At 44.7% G+C, this 26769-nt stretch overlaps 1 protein-coding gene across 1 annotated transcript in view; it reads left to right on the top strand.

The window, feature by feature from the left end:
* UBAP2L (ubiquitin associated protein 2 like) overlaps positions 1-26769 on the top strand; it is a gene marked incomplete in the record, with an annotated part of 3970948 nt that overhangs the window by 1267585 nt on the left and 2676594 nt on the right. Inside the window, 1 exon segment of the mRNA XM_044080639.1 lies at positions 16829-16914. Coding sequence (XP_043936574.1) covers positions 16829-16914 — 86 coding nt within the window.

Below are 26769 nucleotides of genomic sequence, written 5' to 3'. Positions count from 1 at the left end.
GCTGCAGCCACTTGGTCTAAGAATCACACCTTTGCTACACATTACAAATTAGATAGTCTTCCTCACTTTCCCCTCCCATCCATCCCCCAGCCTTGTCTGTTCTAGAAGTACCTGGTAGATGGTATTGGAACCGATCCATTTCAGTGTTGAGCCCTAACTTTTTCTTGTCTCTCTTTGTTTCTTTTTATAGTTGAGAGACTAGGTAACAAACTTGATCTGAGGTTAGGGGGAGAGTAGAGCATTATGGGTAGAGGGAGGAGCTCGAGATTTGAATCTGAAGTCTTTGGTATGCAGCTGAGTCAGATCCAGACCCATCTGTGAGGAAGAATGAAAATGGGCAACAGAGATGCCAAGTTATGGTAAGTACATAACCCCTAATTACAGATCTCAGATTCCCTCTCCTTTAGACTATGGGTCTGAGGAATAGGAGTCTGCTAGTCCTGACAATCCTTTTGGGGATACAATTTCCAGAATGATGGAATTTTTTAAATGGGATTGTGCCCATGTTTCTGAGGTATGGAAGAGGGATTGAGTTTCTGTAAATGGATTCTCCTAGACCTTCTGCTGTTCCTCCTGTTTTGGCTGCATTGTTGGATGCCTTTTGTAATGCTTCTATGGCTCCTGATTCCCAGCCCCTTGCTTCAAGAAGCCAATAGGTTTTATAGGGTGTCTGAGGACTGTACATGTCTGTATAAGTGCCCTTCTGCTGATCCTTCGGTGGAGTCTGTGGCTTCTGATAAGCCATCTCAGTTGCTACCTTTTCCTAAATTACTTCCTTCTGATAGAGATAGCAGAACTATGGAAAGGTTAGGTAAGAGTGTTTATACCTCTGTTCCCTTAGCTTTTATGGTTGTTAGTTATCAAACCCACATGTCCGAGTACATATTGGCTCTTTTTTCACAGGCCTGTCAGGTAATTTCTGGGCTCCCATACTCTGAAGGGAAGACTTCTGCTCTTTCCCTGTTAGGGACTCCTTCCCAGGTGTCTCCTCATTCCATTAAATGTAGTTAGGATGCAGCAGATGTTTCCTCTAGGGCTGCTGCCTTTAGGTCTGTGATATGGAGATATTCTTGACTTTGGCTTCAAACTTTGCCTAATGGTATTTAGGCTAAGTTGATGGATGCTGCTCTGGACTGTAAACACTTGTTTGGTGAAGCTGCTGCTGCTGCTTTCTCTCTTCAGGATAAGGGCAAGGCTTTACAGGAACTTAAACATGCTTTTGTTTCTCCTGTCCATAGATGTCAGAGAAATTATCCCAATAAGCCAGCCGTTGTTCATAGGCAGTCATACCCACTACTTAAGGAAATGAAAGGTGGGAAGCAGGCTCCTCCTGCTAAAGTTACTCAGGCTGCGTCTCATAGAACTCTCCTTTTCCTGATAAACCATGTGCTGTCTGCCTATGCTGTTCTTTTCAGCAACATTCCTCTTTCTTTTCATCTTTCCCTCTCTCTTCCTATTTGGTTAAAGATTACTCATGACTCCTGAGTTCTCTCCATTATCCACCAAGAGTATTTCGTGGTCTGGAAATCGCATCTCACTCTTATGGAAATTCCTCAGCCCCCTCAGGAACAGCTGTCCTCCTTTCCAGGGATGCTTCGGGAACTATTCAGGAAGTTCCAGGTTCCCAAGGGGGGCGTTACTTTAGAATGTTTCTGGTGCCCAGGAAAGAGGGTACTTGGAGACCAGTTCAAGACCTCTGTCGTTTAAGTATTTTTCTGAAAGTCTCCTCTTTTTCTGAATGTTGTACCTTCCGACTTTGTTCCCTCTTCTGCTTCCTCAGGTTTACATGGGGTCTCTAAACCTCAAGCATCTTTGTCTTCATATCCCTATTCATTCCTTTTTTAGGAAGGTTTTACAAATTCCCTGTTGCTTCCTGTCATTTTCTGTTCTCTGCTTTGCCCTTTCTACTGCCTCACAGGTATTCACTAAATGCCTTGCTCCTGTGATTGCTTTTTATAGGCTAAGGAGGATGCAAGCCTTTCCCTACTTGGACGACCTTGTGTTTCAGACGTCCTCTCCGGAGACTTTGCTGCAAAATCTCCATTTGCAGTTTCCCTTATGCACACCCTGAGGTTCACTATAAATTTCAAAAAGCTCTTTCTGACTCCTCCTCAGGTTCATGTCATTTTGGGGTGCAGGATCCAGACTGTGCCAATGCTGGCATCCCCTGCCTCCTCCCAAGTCCCTAACTCTCATTTCCTTTTTCAATTCCTTCTTCTGGCTTCAGTTACAGCCAGGAAATTTCTGAGAGCTTTTCGGTTCATGGCTTCCACCATTCCTATGCTCCCTTTTGCCAAACTCCACATGTGAAGGTTTCAGTGGTTTCTGAAGTCATTTTGGCTGGAACATTCTCATCCCCTTGAATTTGAGATGTTCTTCGTGTGTCACTGTTGCAGTCATTACATTTGGGTTATCTGCTTGCAGGTAGCCCTCAGTCGGCCTGATTAACAAAGTCTTGGGTCCTGCGTCGGCTGCTGTCCCTTCTTCCCTGACATCAGGTCATCAGGGGTATAAAACATGCAGCCGACACCATTACATCAGTCTTTCTTGCCGTGCAGTGCCTGAAGCAGAAGCAGTTCACAAGTGCCGGTCGGCCGACTCCTGAAATTTTCATTTTTGAGTTTCAGAACCGAAGTCTTCAACTAAGGCAATATACCCTGTTGGGGAAACATTTTCTTGCTCCTTACCGATGTCAGTAAAAGTTAATAATTGCATTACTTTTGGAAAGCAAATACCTCATAAAGATTTTAATTCGTACTGTATTCCTTGTCTAGGCCCTGACCACGACGTACCTTGCTTTATTTAGTCTGCGCACTATCCGTCGTCTGTATATTTTCGCCTCTAAATATTTTGGTTCTTGGTTTAATTATCCAGAAATGTTGTCGGTTAGCCATCCGACTACTGGGATTCCAAAAAAATGCAAAGATAAAGAGACAGGCCACCGAGGTCCAAAACTGCTGATGACGCTTCTCCTAAGCCAGTCGCCAGTTTGCCGGTACTCAGTGAGGCACTTTCGCAGCCCCTGATACCCTCTACTTCTGATTCGCAGGCCTCTACTGAGACCCATTTGGAGTCAGGTATGCTGCGAGATGCTTCAACTATGGAACCCGTGGATGTCTCTATCTTGGATGGGTCTGGAGCCGCTGTGCAGGCACCGGCTTCTGAGGGTGTATTTAGGCCTACAGACTTGCATATTAAACTGACGCGTCCTTCTTTACTTAGGCCTAAATCTCGATCCATGCCTAAAAAAACGACGCCCAGGCCACATGCTCAGGCCTTTATACCTAAAAAACAAATAAAGATTGCTGAAGATCTAATGACTCTAATCAGGGGTAGCCAACCCCCCCCCCCCCCCCAAGAGGCCTAGGACTGAAGTTGATTATGAATCTTCTGATCAGATTCTGTTGATGTTCTTAGTGTTTCACTGTTGCAGTCATTACATTTGGGTAATCCTGCTGGCAGGTTGCCCCCAGTCGGCCTGAATTCTAAAGTCTTGGGTCCTGTGTCGGCTGCCATCGCCCCTTCCCCTGACGATAAAAGAAGCAGCCAATGCCATTTTATTTAGTCTTTCTTGCCGTACAGTGCCCGAAGCAGAAGCAGTTCGCAAGTGCCGGTCGGCCGACTCGTGAGATTTTCGAGTTCGAATTTCAGATCCAAAGTCTTCTATAAAGCTAAGTACCCCGTTGGGGAAACTTTTTTCTTGCTCCAGAACCGATGTCAGAAAAAGTTAATTGTATTTCTTGTGGGAAGCAAATACCTCATAAGGACTTTCATTCTTACTGTATTCCTTGCCTAGGCCCTGATCATAACTTTCTGGGTTGTCGGTTTTGTGCTAGATTTAACCAACTCACTATTAAGCGTCGGTATGATTTTTCTTTAAACTACTTTGGACGCAGGTTTAATTATCATGAAATGTCGTCAGAAAGCCATCCAACTACCGGAGTTCACAAAAAGCGCAAAGAAAAAGAAAGACAGCCGAGGTCCAAAACCGACGACAAAGCTTCTCCTAAGCCATTTGCCGGTTCACTGGTTCTCAGTGAGGCGCTTTCACAGCCCCTGACGACTGCTACTTTAGAGTCGCAGGCCGCTACTGACTCCCACGTGGAGTATGCTATGCCGCTGGAAACTCAAGGTATTGGAGCCTCGGACGCTATTCCTTCAGATGCGTCCGGAGCCGCTGAGCAGGCACCGGCTTCTGAGGGTGTATTCAGACCCAAACATCTATACATTACAAAGGCAAAGATTAAAGCACCTTCAAAGACAAAGAAGCAAACTCAAGAGCCACGTGGACAGGACTCCATGCCCAAAGAACCGATGCTCAAAATGTCCGAAGACTTGATTATCTTGATCAGGGGTTCCCATCCCCCTCCTGATAAGAGGCCTAGGCAAGAGACTGACTATGAATTTTCAGATCAGATTTCCATTTCTTCTAATTCCTCTTCTGATCAGGAATATTCTTTTCCCCCTATGAAGATTCTGATGCTGAAGAATCTATACATTCAGCTTCTCCTCCTGAGGACTTTTCTTTTGGGGAAACCTTGCATACCATGAGGGAGCATTTCCACTGGGAGAGCCAAGATTTTTCAGAATCTAAAAAGAGGCTCAGGGATTTCCTGTTACTACATCAGCACAAGCTACTAGCCATCCCTCCTGTGTTAGACATTGTAGATGATGTGTTTTCGGAGTCTAGCCTTACCCCTTACTCCTTACCTCCAGCTCCTGTTAAGCCTGACAGATATTACAGGGTTCCTGACTCACATAAATTCCCTTTTAAAAATCCTGCTGCAGATCCAGAAACTATTTCTCAGGGTCCCAAGTGAGTTAAGGCTTCCACTGCAAAAAAACCCTACCCCTTCTGACAGGGATTCTAGGGCACTGGATAGATGGGGAAAAAATGTTTACACATCTGCTACCTTGGCTATAAGGGCCTTAAACTGTCAGTTTCATATGCTCAAATATCAGCAACATGTCATGGCATTGCTTAAACAAAAAATGTTGTTAAACTCTGAATGTGCAGAAAACATGGAAATGTAGGATATATTGCATGCAGCTGAACAAGTTGGACAGCATACTTTGCAATGTGGTTTTGATTTTTCAGAGGCCTCGTGCAGGACCGCACTTACAGGTTCTGTAATTAGAAGGCATGCTTGGTTAAAGGAACAAAATCTGCCTGATCATGTTAAAGTTAAATTATTAGATGCACCTTTACAGCATGATACTTTGTTTGGTGTTAAGGCAGAAGAGGTGTTAAAGAAAATGGAAGACGAGGCTAAATTTATACAAATGGTCAAAGATTTCTTATAAGTACAGCCACCTAGGTTTAGTAGACACTGGCCAACAAAGAATTGGTCCTTTCCTGTGTCAGACAGACCTCAAAGGGGCAGACCCAGATGCCCTAGAGGCAGATCCCAGGCGCAAGGTTCATACAGGTCAAAGCAATGGGGTGCTTCCACCTCCAAAAGTGGAGAAGACAAATCACAACCTTACAGGAAACAGTCCCAATGACTTCCCCCTGCCTGCACCAAGCACTTATTTCCTGGCAGCACCCTTAGGGGGAAAATTAGCACTTTTGTCTCAAAACTGGCACATTATAACCCAGGACAAGTGGGTTCTAAATATCGTGTCACAAGGCTACAAGTTCCATTTCTATACTCTGCCAAAGGCAAACGGCTGGCCAGATCTGCCAAAAAATTAATGGGCAGAGGCACAAAAACAAGTCTCCTCCCTCATGGACATGAGGGCCATTCAGCAAGTGCCAGAGCAAGAGCGGGGACAAGGATTTTACTCAACTGTTCTTGGTACCCAGAAAGGACAAGGCCTGGAGGCTAATACTGGACCTATCGATTCTGAACACATTCCTGGGTATACCAAAATTCAAAATGTTGACTTTGCAGCAGCTTCTGCCCATGCTGGGCAAGAACTCTTGGCTTGTAACTTTACACCTAAAAGAGGCATACCTGCATGTCCCTATCAGACAAATATGCAGAGGATACCTCAGATTCAAGGCTGGCTCAATGCATTACCAATTCTCTGCACTGCCCTTTGGCTTATCTACTGCACCCAGGGTCTTCACAAAGTGCCTGGCACCAGTTATTGCATTCTGCAGACAAAGAGGAATACAAATATATCCTTACTTGGACGACTCTCTAATTCAAGCAGAAAACAAGGACATCCTTCTACAGCATCTGGCATTTGTGAAAAAAACTTCTAACATGCCTAGGGTACACAGTCAACGAAAATAAATCAAAGCTAGTACCCTCTCAAGAGATAATATTCCTGGGTGCAAGCTTAAATACAACTGCCCAGATGGCTTATCTCACTCCAGACAAACAAAGGCAACTGACTACCTATTTCAAAATGTTAGCAACAAAGGCCCAGTTATCTGCAAGAGAAATTCTGCAGGCTTTGGGCTTCATGGCATCCTGCATATGAGGAAACTTCAATGGTACCTAAAAAGTGTTTGGACTCAACATTGCCACAGCCTGGAAACTATAATTACTCTCATTCCCTGCCTGTAACAGGAGTTTCGATGGTGGGCAAAGGCTTGTCACCAAAACAAGGGACAGCCATTCACATTACCCCCAGCCAGGCAGGCACTAACAATGGATGCATCAGATTATGCCTGGGGGGCCCACATGGCAGGAAGATGCATTCAGGGCACATGGACCTCAAACCATATGCATCTACATATCAATCAAAAAGAGATGCTAGCTGTTCAGAATGCCCTGACAGCCTTCAAGGACCTACTTTATCCAGGACAACTACTGATAAAGACAGACAACACCACGGTCATGTGGTATATAAACAAGCAGGGGGCACACATTCTTACCCCCTTTGCAGACTAGCCATGACTTTGTGGGACACAGCATTGACTTACCAAGTACATCTAAAGGCACAATTCCTGCCAGGAAGGAAAAATACTCTGGCAGACGAACTAAGCAGAAACCTCATGGATCCCCACGAGTGGCAGCTGGATCCACAAGTCTTCAGCATGATAACAAGGAAATGGGGATGCCCAGACATAGATCTATTTGCCTCCCCTCACAACTACCAACTAAAAGATTCTGCGCAAGGATTTATCACAGACAAGCATGGAAAGTGGACGCCCTATCCTTCAGCTGGAAAAAACCTGTCAGTATATGCCTTTCCCCCTCTGCCTCTCCTCCCCAAGGTACTCCTAAAGGTCAGACAGGAGAAGCCAAAGATGATACTGATTGCACCAGACTGGTCCCGCCAGCACTGGTACCCAATATTAAGGAGCTTGTCTCAATGCCCAGCTTGGACCTTACATCAAGTACCGCATCTACTGTCCCAGCAAAACAATCAGATCCTGCACAGCCAGCTCGGGACTTTAAACTGGCAGCATGGCGGATAATGTAGTCATACAAAACACACCTCTCAGCAAAGCTGTGATGGATGTCATTTTGGAAGCCAGAAGGCCTAGTATTAGAAAATCATATGCTGGAAAATGGAAGCGATTCTGTGCTTGGAACCAGGCACAAGGAACAGATACAGCTGTGCCAAATATTCCTCAGATTTTACAATACTTAACTGAGATGCTGGACAAAGCCCTATATTTCTCATCTATTAAAATTCATGCCTCTGCCATTTCGACTCATTACAGTGCAGAGCCACCAATCTTTTCTCATCCCTTATTAAAACAGTACCTCAGAGGAGCCAAAATGTAAGGCCTCCAAGGAAATCACCAATGCCTGCATGGGACCTCAAGTATGTCTTGGAAAAACTCACCTGCCTCCTTTTGAGCCAGCTGCTACTGCTGATATAAAGTTTTTATCTTGAAAAACAGCTCTGCTCCTAGCAATAACTTCTGCAAGATGAGTTTGAGCTACAGGCACTCATGGCTGTGGAACCTTTTATCATTTTTTATCCGGACAGGGTCTCCCTGAGGACAAACCCAACATTTATGCCTAAAGTGGTGTCCAGTGTGGCTCTTAACCAACCCATTTATCTGCCAACTTTTTATCCAAATCCACAGAACAAGGGGGAAAGAATTCTGCATTCTTTGGACATACACAGACAGCTTAGATTCTACTTGGACAGAACCAAAGTTTTCAGAAAGACAGGGCAATTACTAGTGGCATATGCTGCAGGATCACAAGGAAAGTCTATCTCAAAGCAGACTATTTCAAAGTGGATAAGCCAATGCATTCATTTCTGCTACTTGTACCATGGCAAGCCAGTGCCTAAGGGCATTAGGCCACATTCCACCAGAGCTGCAGCCACTTCAGCAGCCTTTCTCAGGGGAGTACCAACCAAGGACATTTTAGAGGCAGCTACTTGGAGTTCAGTGCACACCTTTGCAAAGCACTATCATCTGCCACTCTACTCTAAATCCAGGGCATGCTTTGCCACTGCAGTTCTGCAGGGTCTCATAGCCGCTCCTAATGTTGTTTAGCTCCAGCCTCCCAACCATAGCTTTGGGAATCTACCCAAATGTAATGACTGCAACAGTGAAACACAAAGAACATAGTTCAGTTGTGTACACTTACCATAAATGTAGATGTTCGAGTGTATTCACTGTTGCAGTCCAGGTTACCCACCCGCCATCCCCCTTTTCTTCTGATGGAACCCATCTTTCCTTCTCTGATTTATACAACCTGTGTGGTGTACTTGCTTGTAAATGAAGGTAAAGTTTATATTGGTGCGTGTAATTTTATATATAGATATAAATTTTGGCTACCCTTTTAGGGGGCACCTTACATCTGGGGCAAGAAAAACTAAAGAAAATGGCGTCGGCTGCTTCTTTTATGCCCCTGACAACCTGACGTCAGGGAAGGGGCGACGGCAGCTAACGCAGGACCCAAGACTTTGGAATTCAGGCTGACTGAGAGCAACCTGCCAGCAGGATTACCCAAATGTAATGACTGTAACAGTGAATACACTCGAACATGAACATCTACATTTATGGTAAATGTACACAACTGATCTTTTCTGATTCTTCTGATGATCTGGATTTGCCCTTATCTACTTATGAAGTTTATGATGCAGAGGATTCCCTTCACTCTGCTTCCCCTCCTGAGGATTTTACTTTTGGGGAAACCTTACATACTCTAAGGGAGCATTTCCACTGGGAAAGCTATGATTTTTGTGATTCAAAGAGGAGGCTTCAGCATAGGCCTTTAGCTATTCCTCCTGTAGTAGACATTGTTGATGATGCTTTTTCGGAATCTAGTTTGGCCCCTGATACTCTGCCTCCTGCTTCCAGAAAACCTGACTGATACTACAGGGTCCCTGAGTCACACAAGTTCCTTTTTAAAAATCCTATTTCAGATACAGAGACATTTTCTCAGAGGCCCAAGGGCATTAAGGCTTCTACTGCTTAAAATCCTACCCCTTCTGATAGAGACTCCAGGGCGCTGGATAGATGGGTTAAGAAGGTTTACACTTCTGCAACCTTGACCATTAGAGCTTTAAACTGCCAGATTCATATGTTAAAGTATTAGCAACATGTTATTGGACTGCTTAAACAGAACATGATGTTGATTCCTGACTGTGTGGAATATAAAGAATTACAGGATTTAATGCATTCTGCTGAACAAGTTGGAAAGCATGCTTTGCAATGTGGTTTTGATTCATTAGAGGCCTCTTGCAGGGCTGCTGTTACGGGGTCTGTGCTCAGAAGGCATGCTTGGCTTAAGGAACAGTATTTGCCTAATCATTTTAAAGCTAAATTGTTGGATGCTCCTTTAAATCAGGACCGCCTGTTTGACAACAAGGCTGAGGAAGTTCTTAAAAAGATGGAAGATAAAGCTAAATCTATGCAAATTGTGAAAGATTTTTTACAAGTTCAGCCTCTTAGATTTAGTAGGCACTGGCCCTCTAAGAATTGGTCCTTTCCAGCCCCTTCCAGGTCTTTTCAAACCAGACAGAGCAAAAACCCCAGGTTTCAGTCCCAGGGGACACACAGAACTAAGCAGTGGGGGGCCTCCACTTCTTAATCTGGGAATAATAAGACTCCCCCCTGTGGTAAACTGTCTCAGTGACTTCCTTTTAAAATTTCCAAGCACTTATCCACTGACTGCCCCTTTCGGGGGAAAGATTTCTCTTCATGCAAAGAATTTGGAACTCATTACCCAGGACAAATGGGTTTTAAATAGTGTCCCAGGATACAGATTTCACTTTCACACGTTGCCAACACCAAACTGGTGGCCAGACCTACCCCCAAATCAGTGGGCAGAGGCCCAAAAACAAGTACTTTCTCTCTCAAGCATGGGGGCTATTCAACTGGTACCAGAAGAGAAAAAGGGACAAGGTTTCTACTCGAGACATTTCCTGGTACCCTGAAAAGACAATTCATGGCGTCCTATCCTGGACCTGTCTACTCTTAACACCTTTTTGGAGATTCCAAAATTCAAGATGCTGATCCTTCAGTTACTTCCTATGCTAGGAAAAGATGCCTGGTTGGCAACAATAGATTTAAAAGAAGCATACCTGCACATCCCAATCAGGGAATCTTGCAGAAGATACCTACGCTTCAAAGCAGGCAACACGCACTATCAATTCTCTGCACTGCCCTTTGACTTATCTACTGCGCCCAGGGTATTCACAAAGTGCCTCGCTTCAGTTATTGCATTTTCCAGGCAAAGAAATATTCAAATATACCCATACCTGGACGGTTGTCTAATTCAGGCAGAAAGCCAGGACATACTTTTGAATCGTCTGGCTGTTGTACAAAGGGTTTTAACTTTTCTGCGGTACACCATAAACGAAAAGAAATCACACCTGGTACCCTGTCAACAAATTATATTCCTGAGAGCAAGCTTGAATACTTCTTCCCAGATGGCTTACCTCACACCAGAGAAACAAATTAATTTGACAACCTACTTCAAACAAGTGGCCACAAAAACCCTGCTATATCTGCAAGACAAATACTGCAAGCCTTGGGGTTCATGGCTTCCTGCATTCTTCTAATTCCATATGCAAGACTGCATATGAGGAAACTACAGTGGTATCTAAAAAGCCTATGGTGTCAACATTCGCAAGACCTAGAAACAATGATTCCTATCATACCTTGACTATGCCTAGAGTTCCTTTGGTGGGCTGAGTCCTGCCACCAAAACAAGGGACTACCTTTCACACCACCCCCTGCCGCCCAAACCCTAACAAGAGACGCATCAGACTATGCATGGGGGGCTCACCTGGCAGGGTAGTGCATTCAGAGAAAATGGAACCCAAGTCAAATTCACCTGCATATCAATCAAAAAGAAATGTTAGCTGTACTGAATGCTCTGACAGCCTTCAAGGGATACATTCTTCCCGGACAACTAATGGTAAAGATGGACAAAACCACTGTTATGTGGTACATAAACAAGCAAGGGGGTACACATTCCTACCCCTTCTGCAGACTAGCCATGGCATTGTGGAACACAGCCCTGAGCTACCAAGTGCACCTACAAGCTCATTTCCTGCCAGGAAAATTAAACACACTGGCAGACGGACTAAGCAGAAAACTCATGGACCCACATGAGTGGAAACTGGAACCAAGGATTTTCAACATGTTGTCAAGCAAATGGGGGAGCCCAGATATAGACCTGTTTGCCTCTCCCCAGAACTACCAATTGGACAAATTTTGCACAAGGACTCCCCACAAACAAGCCTGGAAAGTGGATGCTCTGTCCTTCAGCCTGAAAAATCCTATCAGTCTATGCCTTCCCCCCTCTGCCCCTGCTCTCCAAAGTACTACTAAAAATCAAACAGGGCAAACCAAGGATGATTTTGATTGCTCCAGATTGGCCGCGCCAAAACTGGTATCCCCTCCTGCGCAGTGTGTCACAGTTATCTCCATGGCACCTGCCTCAGACTTCTTCCCTGCTGTCAGCAGGAGAACCAGATTCTGCACCCTCAGCTTCTAACACTGAACCTTGCAGCCTGACTAATTACTTAATCTCTCTTTTACCATCCCTCAGCAAACCTGTGATGGATATCATTTTAGAGGCAGGGAGGCCTAGTACTAGAAAATCTTATGCTGAAAAATGGAAAAGATTCTGTGCCTGGAACCAATCTCAAGGGATGAGCACAGCAGCGCCCAATTTACCTCAGATTTTACAATACTTAACTGAGATGCTTTACAAGGGCCTGTCTCTTTCCTCCATTAAAATCCATGCCTCAGCCATTTCAGCTCATTATAACACAGAACCACGCCTCTTCTCTCATCCACTGCTCAAGCAGTTCCTCAGAGGGGCCAAAATTTGAGACCACCCAGGAGAGCTCCAACCCAGCATGGGACCTTAACTTTGTCTTGGAGAAACTCACTCTACCTCCTTTCGAGCCAGCTGCTACTGCAGACTTAAAATTTCTTTCTTGGAAAACAGCTTTCCTTTTAGCAATCACTTCAGCTAGAAGGGTATCTGAATTACAGGCCATTATGGCAGCGGAGCCTTTCATCATCTTTCATGCGGACAGGGTGTCCCTCAGAACCAATCCATCCTTCATGCCCAAGGTGGTATCCAGTGTGACTCTTAATCAGTCCATTCATTTGCCAACCTTCTTTCCCATTCCACAGAATGAAGGGGAACAGATACTGCATTCCGTAGATATGCACAGACAACTTGGATTCTACTTATACAGGACTAAACCTCAAAGGAAATCTGAACAACTGCTGGTGGCATTTGCTGCATGGGCAGAGGGGAAGGTTATTTCAAAGCAAACCATTTCTAAATGGATAAGCCATTGCATTCATTTCTGCTATAAGTACCATGGAAAACCTATCTCCCAGGGGATCAGACCTCACTCCACCAGGGCTGCATCTACCTCTACAGCCTTTCTCAGAGGCGTCCCTGCCAGGGACATCCTAGAGGTTGCTACCTGGAGTTTTGTAAGCGTTATCATTTGCCAATTTTCTCCAAATCCAGAGCTGGCTTTGGCACTGCAGTCTTGCAGGGCCTTATAGCTGGCCCTAATGCTGTCTAAATTCCTCCTCCCAACCATAGCTTTGGGAATCTAGTAATGACTGCAACAGTGAAACATGAAGAACATAGTACAGTTGTGTACATTTACCATAAATGTAGATGTTCGAGTGTATTCACTGTTGCCATCCTGGTTACCCTCCCTCCAGCCCTCTAACTTCTTTTGACTATACCTCTACTTTCCTTCACTATGCTTAAAAGCCTTTTTGGTGTATTTGCTTTTTTTGTTGGAGGTATATCTTTGTACTTTTATATTTAATTGCTTCCCATTAGGGGGGCACCTGACATCTGTGGCAAGAAAAACTGATGTAATGGCATCGGCTGCATGTTTTATACCCCTGACGACCTGACATCATGGAAGAAGGGACAGCAACCGACGCAGGAACTAGACTTTGTTAATCAGGCCGACTGAGGGCCTCCTGCAAGCAGATAACCCAAATGTAATGACTGCAATAGTGAATACACTCGAACATCTACATTTATGGTAAGTGTACACAACTGTACTTTCTAGTAGTTTTCCAGTCATACCTCAAGTCACTGCAAGGGAATATTTCAGGATTCTGCATCTCTTGGTATCTATGATCCTCATGATACCTCTTTCAAGACTTCACATGAGAAGGTTACATTGGTGTCCAAAGTCTTTTTGGTCCCATCAGAAACACCCATTATCCCTTCAAATTCCTGTTCCTGGGCTTGTTAGGAGAGAATCGGCTCTGTGGACACATCAAATATCCCTGAATCCAGGTCTTCCCTTATCCCTTCCTGCTCCAAACCAGTTGATCACCTGAAATTCCACAGGCTTTGCTTGGCGAGCAGTATCAAGGGGGTGTAAAGGTGCAAGGTATCTTGGACAACAAAGGTAGACCAAAGCACATAAAATAAAGGAGATGCTTGCTTTTATCAAAGCACTCAACCTCCTGAATCATCTTTGGTCCCCTAGGGACCTCTTCAAGTAGTTACAGATAGTACTACAGTAGTGTGGTATGTAAACATGTAAGGGGGAACCAGATCCTACTCTCTATGCAGAGTAACTGTGTTAGCATGGGATATAGCTTAACAGTACAGTCTCACTCTTACAGGCATACACTCTGTAAGTGCAAATTTATGGAGTAGACTGAGTAGAACAATGGCAGACCTCCATAAATGAAAACTAGATCATGGGTCTTCCAGGATATGACCCATTAAATAGACATTCTTGTCTCCTCTGAACAATCAGCTGGCAACATTTTACTCCAGGACTCCATGCAGTAAAGTATGGAAGACGTGTTTTTTTTTTTTTTTTTTTTTTTTTTTAAACTCGAATGTTCTTTTTTTCAATGATATCCAAGGTACTTGTGAAGATTCAGAAGTAATCCTCCAAGGTCATTGTGCTAACTCCATTCTGGCCCATGCAGCAGTGGTTCTCCCTTCTTTTGGAATCAGCCAGCAGCAGCTACCAGAAGCTTCCCCACAGATGGGATCTGTTTGCACAAAACCAGTTGTATTTGATATATCCTGACTCCGAATGACTTCCCAACTGACTGCCGGAATAATAGGGACTTAATACCTTTTAAGCACCTGTTTTCTTTGGATGTACAGCAGGTATTAATGGAGGCAAGAAAGTCTGCTACTAGAAAATCAACCAACACCCATTGAGGGGTAATATTGCTGTTTTTGTAATATTTGTCTGAGTTACTTTACTGTGACCTGTCTTACTCATTTATCAAGGTTCATTTGTTGGCCATTTCAGCATGTATGTCAATAGATCCTCCTCTTTCAATGTATTTTCATCTCAAAATATTTTTGAAAGGGATACTAAATGTGAGACCTCCAAGAAAACTGGTGGCTCCTCATTGGGATCTTAATTCTGTGGTAGAGGCGCAAGCACTTCACTTGAACCAGCTCTTCTGGCTTATTTGAGGTTCTTAAAGGAGAGCTGTACCCACAGACTGAAAAAACGTGTATTTCATCACGTTGATGTTTCTTACATTTTAACACCACTTTTGGACTCTGTATCCTTTTTTTATAGTTTCAAATGAAATTCCAGAGTCCGCACACATGGGGTCTGCCATCTTCATTTTTTAGTCTACCTCATGGTATCCCAAAATGCAGTGTTTGGCTTTAAAATATTAGATCATAGCCCCTAAGCCGATGTCACTGCTTTGACTTTACTTGTGTTTCCACGCGAACCCTGCTTTTTTATTGTCAGATTTAATTACCATTTATTGCCTTTCAGTGACTACTTAAAAGACAAATGAGGCCAAACGCACAGAACAGTAATCTCAGTGCCTGTTAACTTCTGTTTCTTTCTAAAGTGGCCAGTTTTCATTCTTTCGTTATGCCTGAGTTGTAGCCCTTAATCTCATCTCCCATTCATATCTGTAAAAATGGCAAAGGAAATTTGAGCTGTTTGCTGCTGTAGCTCAAAGCAGGAGACACAGTCAGTGCATTGTTACCTTGTGCAATGTACCTACTTACAGTGGGACACTTATTTTTGCTGCGCCATAGCCTCTTTCTGTCCTCCAGTTTTAATCCTTACTACCCACTAATTGGCAAAACATTGTTTGGCAAGCCTTCCAGCTCCATTTTTCAGGGATTCCTGAGAAAGTAAAAATCTTACGTTGTTTCAAAGAGGCTGTAAAAAAATAAAAGTTTGGCTTATATAGCACTGCAATGCACTTAAAATAAGACTTTTTGCATCAATGTGCATTTTCTGAACAGTAATGAAAGTGTAAACTGTCACATTATTGACTTAACAGTAATCGCCATTGATTACATGAGAAGGTATTATTGTATTGTCTGTATTTGCTCCCTGTGATTTGTCTCTTGCATCTGGAGTGTTTATCCAAGTTGTCTGCAGTAATTTTCTTAACTCAGTATGTCATTGTTAATGCATGTTCTCCAATTTATTTTGCATACATTATAACTCTGTATGCAGGCCCTTCACTGTTTTGTTTCTGATTTCAGTCACTTCATTTTTTCATTCCTCTTTATAAATCCATCCCATTTATTGTGTTTTTGTAAATGTTTATTCCCTTCCCTTACCTTTTTAATTCCAAGGTAGTACTATTTGTGTTTCTTAAAGCTCCAATGTCACTTGTTACAATGAAAGTAAAGTTGTTTATTATGAAGGCATCCAGGTTCATATTCCTACATCTGAAGATTAACACAAAAAATGTCAGAAAATGTAAAAAAAAAAAAAAAAAAAAAAATAAATAAAATAGCCTGGATTATGTGTGGGGAGAGTGTGATAAGGAACCATGGTTGGAGCACTGAGGGATGTGTATGGGAGAGGAGCAGTGGTAAGTGTTGGGTAGGTGTCATGGAACCCTTTGCTCAAGGCACCATTTCACATTCACCTGTCTGCTTTTTGTCAAGTAAGATCTGTGTGTTGCTTTGGAGGTAATGTTGCTTTTCCTTTTTTTGATAAGAAAATGTTAAAGGTTCTTCATACTTTTGTGGCAGCGACTTTAGTTATGATGTGGGTTGTACATGTCCAGTATAGATACTTTTGAGCATTTCAGTGTAACGATTGGTAGCACTTCTGTCGGTGTGCCAGAAGCATTATTTATTCGTTAGACTTTGAGTGTACAGTGCATAGTGATCCAAAATCATGTGTAATTAAGCAGATCAACTAAGTCTACATGCTGTCTTCACAAAGCAGAGAAATACACTTAAATGATGCTGTTTTAAGCCCATGACAGTGATGGCTTAACTGGATTCCTCATCAGTGATGCTAACTGGCTAGATTTTTGCTATACCTTTGTTAATTTATGTAAATGAATGCACATAGGTTCATAGTTGTTTAGCAGGCTAACAAAGCCAGGGGCCTTTTAAAGCCTAGCCATGTATCCCAAATCTCTGACTATTAAGTATGCATTAAGTTGCTGTATTTTAAACCGTTTTTCTTTTATTTCATGTAGCTTTCTGAAACAAAGATTTTCACTGCCTCAAGTGTGGCATCTATGCCTTTGCCTTCAGAAAATGTGACAATCACTGCTGGGCAGAGGTAAGCTACTCTTTATATGCATGTGGTGTAATTGTTTCTGTTTTGATTTAGAACTAGTGTTGATTTTAATTTTAAACGGAGTATATTGTATATGTATACAAGTGATTTTGTTGACAGGCAGTAAAAATATAATGGGGGGTGATAAAGCAAAACTAGGGTTGAGCTTCTGAATGTGCAGTGCATTGCAATGGCAAACTCAGTGATAGGAAAAATTGAAACTAGTAGTTAATCAGAATTGTTAACCAGCAGCACGTAGTCCCTTTCTTGGAGTGTCTTAAGCAATACATAGTGTTAAACCTCTTCACCAAACTGCCAAACGCCATTACAGCACTGGCATTCATGTTGGTTTACTTAGGAAAAGGTAACTTTATCAGAGGAATTTGATAGCTAGGACAAAGACACTTGTCCAAGAGTAACTTCCTTTCCCAGACACGTACTTTTTCTTTATTCTGTTGGTCTCTTCTGTGGCATGTTGGGGTTACATATTCCAGCCTCACAGGAGTCAGCAACCCCTTGGATGCCTTTGTCATAGCAATTAGGTATACTTCTCAGTTATCGGAAGGAGCAGATGAGATGGTACAGGGTTGCTTTCTTTTTTAGTATCAAGCTTCATGCATATGCCTTTATTGTCTGGGCTTCTGATGGCTCTAGAAGTCTGTCTGAAATTTATTGACTTTTGTATACAGTTAAATTTCATGCGAATGGAATTATGCTGTAGTAGTTATTCTGTCATTCAGACAACTGTTGTGATGGATGCCTATGTAGGCTGTAGAATTTTTTGGATGCGGTCATGAATTGATCTGAAGTTGTCTTCATTTGGTCTTCATCCTGTGGGACATGGATCCGGCACAGATCTGACTCGGCCTAATTTCTGCAGCATCTGATCCATATTCGTCCCCTACCCATAATGGCCATGTCTCCTTCCTCCCTTCAGATCTCATTTGCTATGCTCATGTAAGCATTGTGATCTGTTTGCTCTGAGCTATTTTGGGTAAGTGTGTCTATATTGTCTGCTCCACTTTTTCTTTCTGTTTAGGAATTCTCTTTTCTGTTTTGGCTATCTCCTCCCTTCTGAGTTTCACGTCAGTTCAAAAAAAAAAAAAAAACCCCTTTCTTTCTGTCCTATCTCTAGGGGTGTGTGAGTGAGTGTATTTTTCTTTGGTTTCAGCCTACCTCTGTCTCTTGACTGTCAGAGATTCCCAAACCTGGGTCTCGTAAATGCTCAAAGTGTGGCCATAAGCCTTCTCCAGCTGATGGTCATGCTTTGTGCATTGAGTGGCTAGGGGTTGCCCACCTTGATTCCTCCTGCTCTATCTGCGCAGGGTTCAATCCTTGCGCATTGATCGACCGGAGGATTAAACTTATTCTAAAAGACCTTCTACCCCCTCCTACCATGGGGGCCCAGGCCACCCCTTCTACTGCTACCCCAGCTACTACTTCTGTCTCGGCCTCTGGGAACTCAACATCCCACCAAGAGGACCGGGGACGGGGATAAGCACAGGCATAAGGACAAGCCAAGGAAACAGTCCCCTGACCGCTCGTCCTCAGCAGGACCACCTGCCAAGCTATACTTGACTGCAAGGATGGAGTCTACCCTGCTCTGTTCCGCTCATTTCTCCCTGGAGCCGGAGGTGCTTCGGTGCTTTCCCCGGCATCGGCATCACCTCACCACCCCTCTTGGCTGGTGTTGGTGGCTTCTTCCTCCAGATCCACCCGCAGCCTTTCTAAAGCCGAGGTGGACAGGATGATGCAGAGATTCATCCACACCCAGATACAGGTGGGAGTCTTGCCTGCCCCCTCTCCCTCCAGAGCAGGGGCCCTGCAGTCTTCGTTCATACCGATTACTCCTTCTCTGATCTGACCCTCTGTTTCAGAGTCCTCAGATCCGAGGACTGTTGGCGTCAAGAGGTTGACGCAGATGGTACCTGGTGCCTCGACGCCAGTCATTAAATTGTACAGGTCTGGTCCGACTAGCTCAGATCTGTCCGGCTCTGAGCCATAGGCTTGGCACCGGATCCCGAGGGGATAATTTCGGCTCAGAGTTTTTCGGAGCAAAGCCTTCCTGTCGGTGTCTTGGTGCCTGGAGGTTCAGCTCCAGTTCCCCTTTTGATCCAGAGGATTACAAACCCATCTGTAGCCCCTACTCAGGCAGTTCATTCTCCGTCTGCATTTGACGTGGTGGAGAGGGTTCTTTCAATTCCATCAAGATCCTTGGCGCTCTCATCGTGGTTCTCTCTGTTTTTTATCTGGATTCTGCCATCCTGCTACCTCAGGGACAGCTTGCTGCCTCTGCCCCAGGGAGCTCCCACACAGGAGCAGCTAGATGTTTTCATGTCCTCCCCAGAGACTCCTCTCTTGAGGTGGTTCATTAAAAACGTAGGTGTAAAAGGAGGCACATAGACTTCCTGCTGGAGTCTCTCGTAGAAGACACGGACTTGGAGGAAGGGGGGGGGTTACCCCCAATCACCCCCAGAGGATGTCTCATTTGGAGACATCATGGAGATCCTGCAACAGCGCTTGAGTTGGTCCATCCAAAAACCCAACCCTGACTAGTCTGTGTTCCTGGAAGTGTTTGGTGCAGGACCCTCTACTTCCTGGGTGCCCCCCCTCCCCGCAGATCCTGTGGTGGATCTTGTGACATCTTGGGCATGGAAGGAGCTCGACACAGTGGAGCCTGTTCCCAAGCACCCTGATAAGGTTCTCAGCGTCCCCACCGACGAGCCAGATTGGTCAAAGGGACCCCCTGTCGATGCCATGGTGGTGGTGGCGGCCACCAAGGAGGAGGTCGCACAGGAGAGCTCCACTATTCACCCACCGTACCAAGTGTCTAGAATGTTGGACAATTTTGGGATGGAGGTCTACGTTTCAGCCATGTTCACTGTATGTGCACTGAACTACATGCATAGTTCTACATACTCATCTAGTGAAGGAGGTTGCAGAGTCTACCCCAGGGTTCATGTCAGCGGAGGACAAGGTTTTCTCCTCCAGAATGGCAACCCACACCTCTATTGCAAATACCTCTATGTGGCTTCTCTGTCATGCTACAGAGGGCACCACTAGAGCTGCCAGGACACGCGCTGCCATCAGGCGTTGTGCCTGGCTCCGGCTTTGTACCTTTTCAAATACCTTCAAGGCGTCTTTTACAAATGCCCCGTATGATGGTTCCATACTCTTTGGAAAGATGGTACGTGACACTCTGGTCCAGAGTGAGGAGGACAGGAAGACTCTGCCATTGGAATCTGCTTTTCAATCCCTCAAAAATCCTTCTCCAGGAATCAGCGGGGGGCGAAAAAGATGTGGTTCCGGAAGTCTCAGGGTTATTCCCAGGATGCTCGAGACTCTCCTTCCCCCAGTGTCAGAGGGGGATTTGACAGATGCTGCCCTCATAGCAGAGTGAGCCCAAGGAATCAAGGGTGTCGGGATCTGTTCCTGGACAGGCCCGCGGAACAGCCCTAATGGATTGCCAGGCTGCTTGTCTCTGGAGGGAGTCGGGGGTCGAATCTCGCTACACCCATCAGCCTGGGAGTCAATTCCACACGATCAATGGGTGTTGCGAATCATATCCAGAGGAAATTCGATCCCCTTCTTTGAAAGGCCAAGCCCAACCAGGTTCCTTCCAAATGTTCCTGCGCAAAGGGAGGCAGCAGCACAGAAAATTTCCAAGCTGCTAGAAAAACGAGTTATCCAGCCCATCCCCCCCAGACCACTCCAGATTAGGCATCTATTCCAGGATGTTCTTTGTGTTTCACTGTCGCAGTCATCACATTTGGGTTATCTCTGCCAGGGTAGCCCTCGGCCGGCCCGATTATCAGAGGTGTAGTATTTCTGCGTCTGTTCCTGTCGCTTCAGGACTGACGTCAGGTCATCAGTAAGTATAAAGTAAGGCAGCCAATGCCATTACATCAGTCTTTCTTGCTGCAGAGCCCAAACCAGAAGCAGTTCGCACAAGTGCCGGTCGGCCGCTACCTGAGTTTCGTCTTCTGAATTGAAGCTGAAGTCTTCTAAAGCTAAGTACCCCGTTGGGGATCCTTTTTTTCTTGCACTAACCGATGTCAGAAAAAGTTAACAATTGTCTCGCCTGTGGAAAGCAAATACCACACTGAGACTTTCATTCTTACTGTGTCACTTGTTTAGGTCCAGACCACGACATCCCCCGGTGTTGCTTTTGTGCTTTGTTCAATGCCAGAACTAAACGTCGTCTCGCCCTTATTGTAGCTAGATATTTTCGCTTACATTCCTTGAATTCCGATATGGCTTAGGTAAGCCACCCGACAGCAGATCTTACAAAAAAAAAAAAACCCCCCGTAAGGATAAAGGCAGAGACAGAGCGCACTTGTCCAAGCCTACTAGCGACGCTTCCGTTAAGCTATTTGCAGCCCCTGAAGCGCGCTTCTGTGGATTTGCAGGCTGCTACCAAGACCCTTTCGGAGTCCGGTATGCTGCAAAACTCCTCTTCGACTAAGGATACTGGGGTTCTCTCTCCCTTGGATGGGTCTGGAGCAGCTGAGCAGGCACCGGCTTCCGAGGAAGTACTTTGCACTACTGATTCTCGACACAGACCGACAACTTCTTTCACATCTACTCTTCTTTTGAAAATGACTGAGTTTCTAAGGCCCAGGGTATGAACCACACCCAAGAAACCGACGGCCCCCACTCTCAGGCACCTGCTTCCTTGCCTCAGTCTCAAATGCTTAAAATGGCGGAAGACCTTATCATGCTTATCAGGGGAAGCCAAGCTACCCGTTCCAAAAGAAAAAGATATCTGTCCCCAGTAGTTTTGTCTGAGTAGCAGTCTGATGACTCTGATGCATCTGAATATGAAGACATGCAACCCTTTTCTGCTTATGAGGATTCTGATGCAGAAGATTCCATTGCCTCAGCCTCTACACCGGAGTATTTTTCCTTTGGGGAAACCCTTCATAGCTTAATGGAGCATTTCCAATGGGAATGCCAGGACTGCCTTCAGTCTAAAAAGAGACTCGGGGAATTTTTAGATCTTCCACAACGCAGACTCTTGGCCATTTCCTCAGTCCTGGATGTTGTGGACGATGTTTTCTTGGAATCCAGTTTGACTCCTGACACCCTAACAGGTATTACAGAGTCCCTGACTCTCACAAATTTCTTTCCAGAAATCCTACTGCTGACCCTAAGGTAATTTCTCAAAGGCCTAAAGGTATTAAAGCAACCTCTGCTAAGAATCCCACCCCCTCAGATAGGGATTCCCAAGCACTAGACAGATGGGGTAAAAAAGTATACACCTCTGCAACTCTTGCTATCAGAACACTAAATTGCCAGATGTTCATCGTGTTTCACTGTTGCAGTCATGACTGTAGGGTTTTCCCCTGCCGGCAGGCAGTCCTCGGTCGGCCAGAATCCCAAAGTCTGTGTCCGGCGTCGGCTGATCAGCCATGCTCCCTGACGTCAGAGCGCCAGGAGTACAACGCTGACAGCTGACGCCATGTTCTCCAGTCTTTCTTGCCGTGCGGTGATAGTTCGCAAGTGCCGGTTGGCTGACTCCTGACAATTTTTTATAAACGTACTTCAGTCTGAAGACTTTCTTCTCCTACTCAAAGCTAAGTACCCCGTTGGCGAAACTTTTTTCTTGCTCCAGTCCGATGTCAGAAAAAGTTAATAATTGTATTTCATGTGGGAAGCAAATACCTCATAAAGATTTTCATTCTTACTGTATTCCTTGCTTAGGCCCTGACCACGACGTAGCTAGTTGTCGGTTTTGTGCTAGATTCAATCAACGTACGATTAAACGAAGGTACGATTTTGCATTTCATTACTTCGGTAGGCGTTTTAATTATAAAATGTCGTCAGATACAGTTCCGGCTACCGGAGTTCACAAACGATGCAAGGATAAAGACAGGCCTCCGAGGTCCAAATCAGACAATGTTGTACAAGCAGAGCCAGCTTCAGGTTCGGCCGTCGTCAGTGAGGCGCTTTTGCAGCCCCTGTCGTCGCCCATTTCGGAACCGATGGGCAAAACGGACTCCCATGAGGAGCCAACTAGGCCTTTGAATATTTCTGTTGCAGGACCTACGGACAATGCTCCTTCGGATGGGTCCGGAGCCGCTGTGCAGGTACCGGCTTCCGAAGGGGTTTTCAGGCCTACTCAGCTTCTAATGAAGGCAAAGCCAAAGACAAAGGCAAAGACTGCAGCCCAGGCCTCTTCTGATCCGGAACCCAAGTCTCAGAAACAGTTACTTAAGATGGCGGAAGACTTACTTACTATGATTAGGGGTTCACATCCCCCTCCAGATAAAAGGCCAAGGCAGGAAGTTTATTATTACTCTCCTGATCAGGCTTCTGTTTCTTCAGTTTCTTCGTCTGACCAGGAATATTCTTTACCTCCTTATGAGGATTCTGATGCTGAGGAATCCATTCCTTCAGCTTCTCCCCCTGAGGATTTCTCTTTTGGGGAAACTTTGCATGAAATGAGGGAACATTTTCACTGGGAAGGACAGGAGTACTCAGAATCTAAGAAAAGACTAAGGGATTTTCTTCTTCTTCCCCAACATAGACCCCTGGCTATTCCTCCTATTTTGGATATTGTGGATGATGCTTTCTCGGAGGCTAACTTAACTCCAGACTTTTTTCCTCCAGCTCCTGTTAAGCCAGACAGATATTATAGGGTTCCTGATTCCCACCAGTTTTTATACAAGAATCCTACTGCTGACCCTAAAACCATTTCTCAGGGTCCTAAGAGGGGTTAAGGCCGCTTCTGCTAAAAATCCCATTCCCACTGAGAAGGATTCCAGATCTTTAGAAAGATGGGGCAAAAAAGTGTACACTTCTGCTACTTTATATATTAGGGCTTTAAACTGTCAGTTTCATATGCCCAGACCCACTCCCCCCCCCTCCTCCATACAGCTGCCACAGGGAATGCAGAGATCAAAACAGTGGAATTCCTCCACTTCAAAAACAGGGAGTTCTAAGCCACCCCCTCATGGTAAGAACTCACAATGACTCTCCTGCACCACCCCCTATCTCTGCCCACCTTCACTTACCCCTTGGAGGAAAACTCCTTTCACACAAGCACCTGGGCCACTATTGCCAGCGACTGCTTGGTTCTCAGCATAGTTTCCCAGGGATACAAATTTTTTTTCCACACTCTTCCAACCCCAAAAGGGTTCCCAGATCTACCTCCAAACCAGTGGGCAGAGGTGCAGAAGCAAGTCCTTCCTTGCTCTCTATAAGGACAATAGAGCACGTTCCTGCAGAACAGAAAGGCCACGGTTTCTACTCCAGACTTTTTCTGGTACCCAGAAAAGAGGGCACCTGGCGTCCCATCCTCGATCTATCCATTCTGAACACCTTTCTGGTGATACCAAAATTCAAAATGCTCACTTTCCAGCAACTGTTACCCATGATCTCCAAGGATGCTTGGCTAGCCACCCTAGACCTAAAAGAGGCCTACATCCACATTCCTATCAGGGAATCGTGCAGGAAATACCTACGTTTCAGTGCAGGATCTCTGCACTTTCAGTTCTCTGCACTTCCGTTTGGCTTATCTACTGCTCCCAGAGTTTTCACAAAATTTCTGGCTCCGGCCATTGCCTTTTGCAGACAAAGAAATATCCAAATTTACCCATATTTAGACGACTGCCTAATTCAGGCAGACAGGAAAAGCTGCTCAAGCACCTGGCCTTCGTAAAGTCCCTAGTGACCTCCCTTGGGTACACTATCAACGAAAAGAAATCCAAACTAGTACCCACCCAAAGGATTATATTCCTTGGAGTAAGCCTGGACACAGCATCCCAGGTGACATTCCTTATACCAGAAAAGCAAACTTACCTGACAGCCTACTTCTCTAACACCAGACCCCAGTTATCTGCAAGGAAAATCCTGAAATCTCTGGGGTTCATGGCATCTTGCATTCTACTCATTCCATATACCAGACTGCATATGAGGAAACTTCAGTGGTACCTAAAAAGCCTTTGGTGTCAACACTCTCAAGACCTGGAAACTCTTATACCCATGATACCTTGCCTCAGGAAAGATTATCTTTTGGTGCGCAACAGCATGCTCCCACAACAAGGGACTACCTTTCTCACCACCTCCCGCTGCCCAGACCCTCACCACAGACGCATCAGACTATGCCTGGGGTGCACACCTGGACGGCAGGAGCATGCAGAGCCAATGGAGCCTACATCAAATCCATCTGCACATTAACCAAAAAGAGATGTTAGCTGTCCAGCACGTATTGACAGCTTTCAGGCCCCTTCTCTTCCCAGGGGCTCTCCTGATCAAAACAGACAACACCACTGTGACGTGATATATCAACAAGCAGGGAGGGACTCACTTCTACCCTCTATGCAGGCTGGCCATGACCCTTTGGCACACAGCCTCTGCCATGCAACTACACCTGGTAGCACAATTCCTGCCAGATTCTCTAAACTCTCTGGCAGATCACTTAAGCAGAAATCTTCTGGATCCACAAGAGTGGCAGCTAGACAAAAGAACCTTCAACCTCTTTGCCTCCCACATCAACCATCAGCTCAGCAAGTTCTGCACCAGGGAGCATCACTGCTTGGCAAGTGGATGCCCTGTCCTCCTCCTGGGTCAGTATATCAGTCTATGCCTTTCTTCCGCTACCTCTCATTACCAGGGTACTGCTCAAAATAATGGAGGAAAAATCAGTGACAATTCTTATTCCTCCAGACTGGCCTCGCCATCACTGGTACCCGCTGCTGTGCAGCCTGTCAAACTGGATCCAAACAAAGCGCAGGGAGGAGATGGGATAAGTAACAAGGACCTGAGAATACTTAAGCAAGAACTTACACTGCCATTACATCTATTATTCATTAGGTCATATAAAAATATGAGGAGATTCCTCAAGATTGGAGACATGCACTTATTAAACTTATCTTTAAGGAAAAGGAGAGTAAGATAAACCCAGAATCATATAGGCCCTTTAGTCTACTTTCATGTTGTGGAACAATAATGGAGAAGGTAATACTGGATAGGTTATTGTCAGAACTGGATAGGTTGGGACTAGAAACCGTATATCAGCATGCATATGTTGAAAATAGATCTATTACCACCTGTAACATGATGATCTATAACAATATAATAGCTATGCATGAAAAATTGTGCTGTGATGTGATTTATATAGATTTGACTTCAGCATTTGACAGGGTCATGCACAAAACACTGATCAGTAAATTAGTACAACTAGGTATTGATGTACTGTTGATAAGATAGATAGCTGCATAGCTTACAAATAGGACATAGCAAGTATCGCACACCAACTGGACAGGTGAAATCCTTAGTTACAGTCAAGGTCTCCCACAGGGCTCTGTACTATGCCTTCACTTGTTTAGATTGTATCTTTCAGACCTTACTTTTTCATCTGAGGTGTTCTACAGTCTGTATGCTGACGAGTTGAAATTGGGTAAATTGATTACAAGCATTACAGATAAGGCATGTCTGCAAAATAATTTGACTAAATTGACCATTTGGGATCAGGAGAATTATATGTTGATAAATACATCAAAAACTAAACATAAGACATTTGGGAGACATAAACTGAAAGGTGAATATTTAATACAGCACACAGTGATTGAAACCATAGACTCATTTAAGGACCTGGGTACATGGGTAGATTCAGCTATGAGTTTTTCTAATCATATCAGCCAATTGGCTAATGATAGTTATAGAACTGTAGGTTGTATAAAGAGATTTATAAAGTCTAGGAAATGAAGCATAATGAAGTTGTTTGTCAGTTACATTAGACCCAAACTTGAGTATTGAGTAACAATATGGAAACCCTATAGGAAAACAAGCATGAATAAACTGGAAAGAGTACAGTGGAAATATAATAAGAACATCCATGGATGTGAAAATCTA

The sequence above is a fragment of the Protopterus annectens genome, chromosome 8.part0 (assembly GCF_019279795.1).
Source record: "Protopterus annectens isolate FY-2018-M chromosome 8.part0, PAN1.0, whole genome shotgun sequence".
Lineage (NCBI taxonomy): Eukaryota > Metazoa > Chordata > Ceratodontiformes > Protopteridae > Protopterus > Protopterus annectens.
Note: the sequence above shows the minus strand (reverse complement) of the source record. Positions and strands in the feature narration are given on the sequence as shown.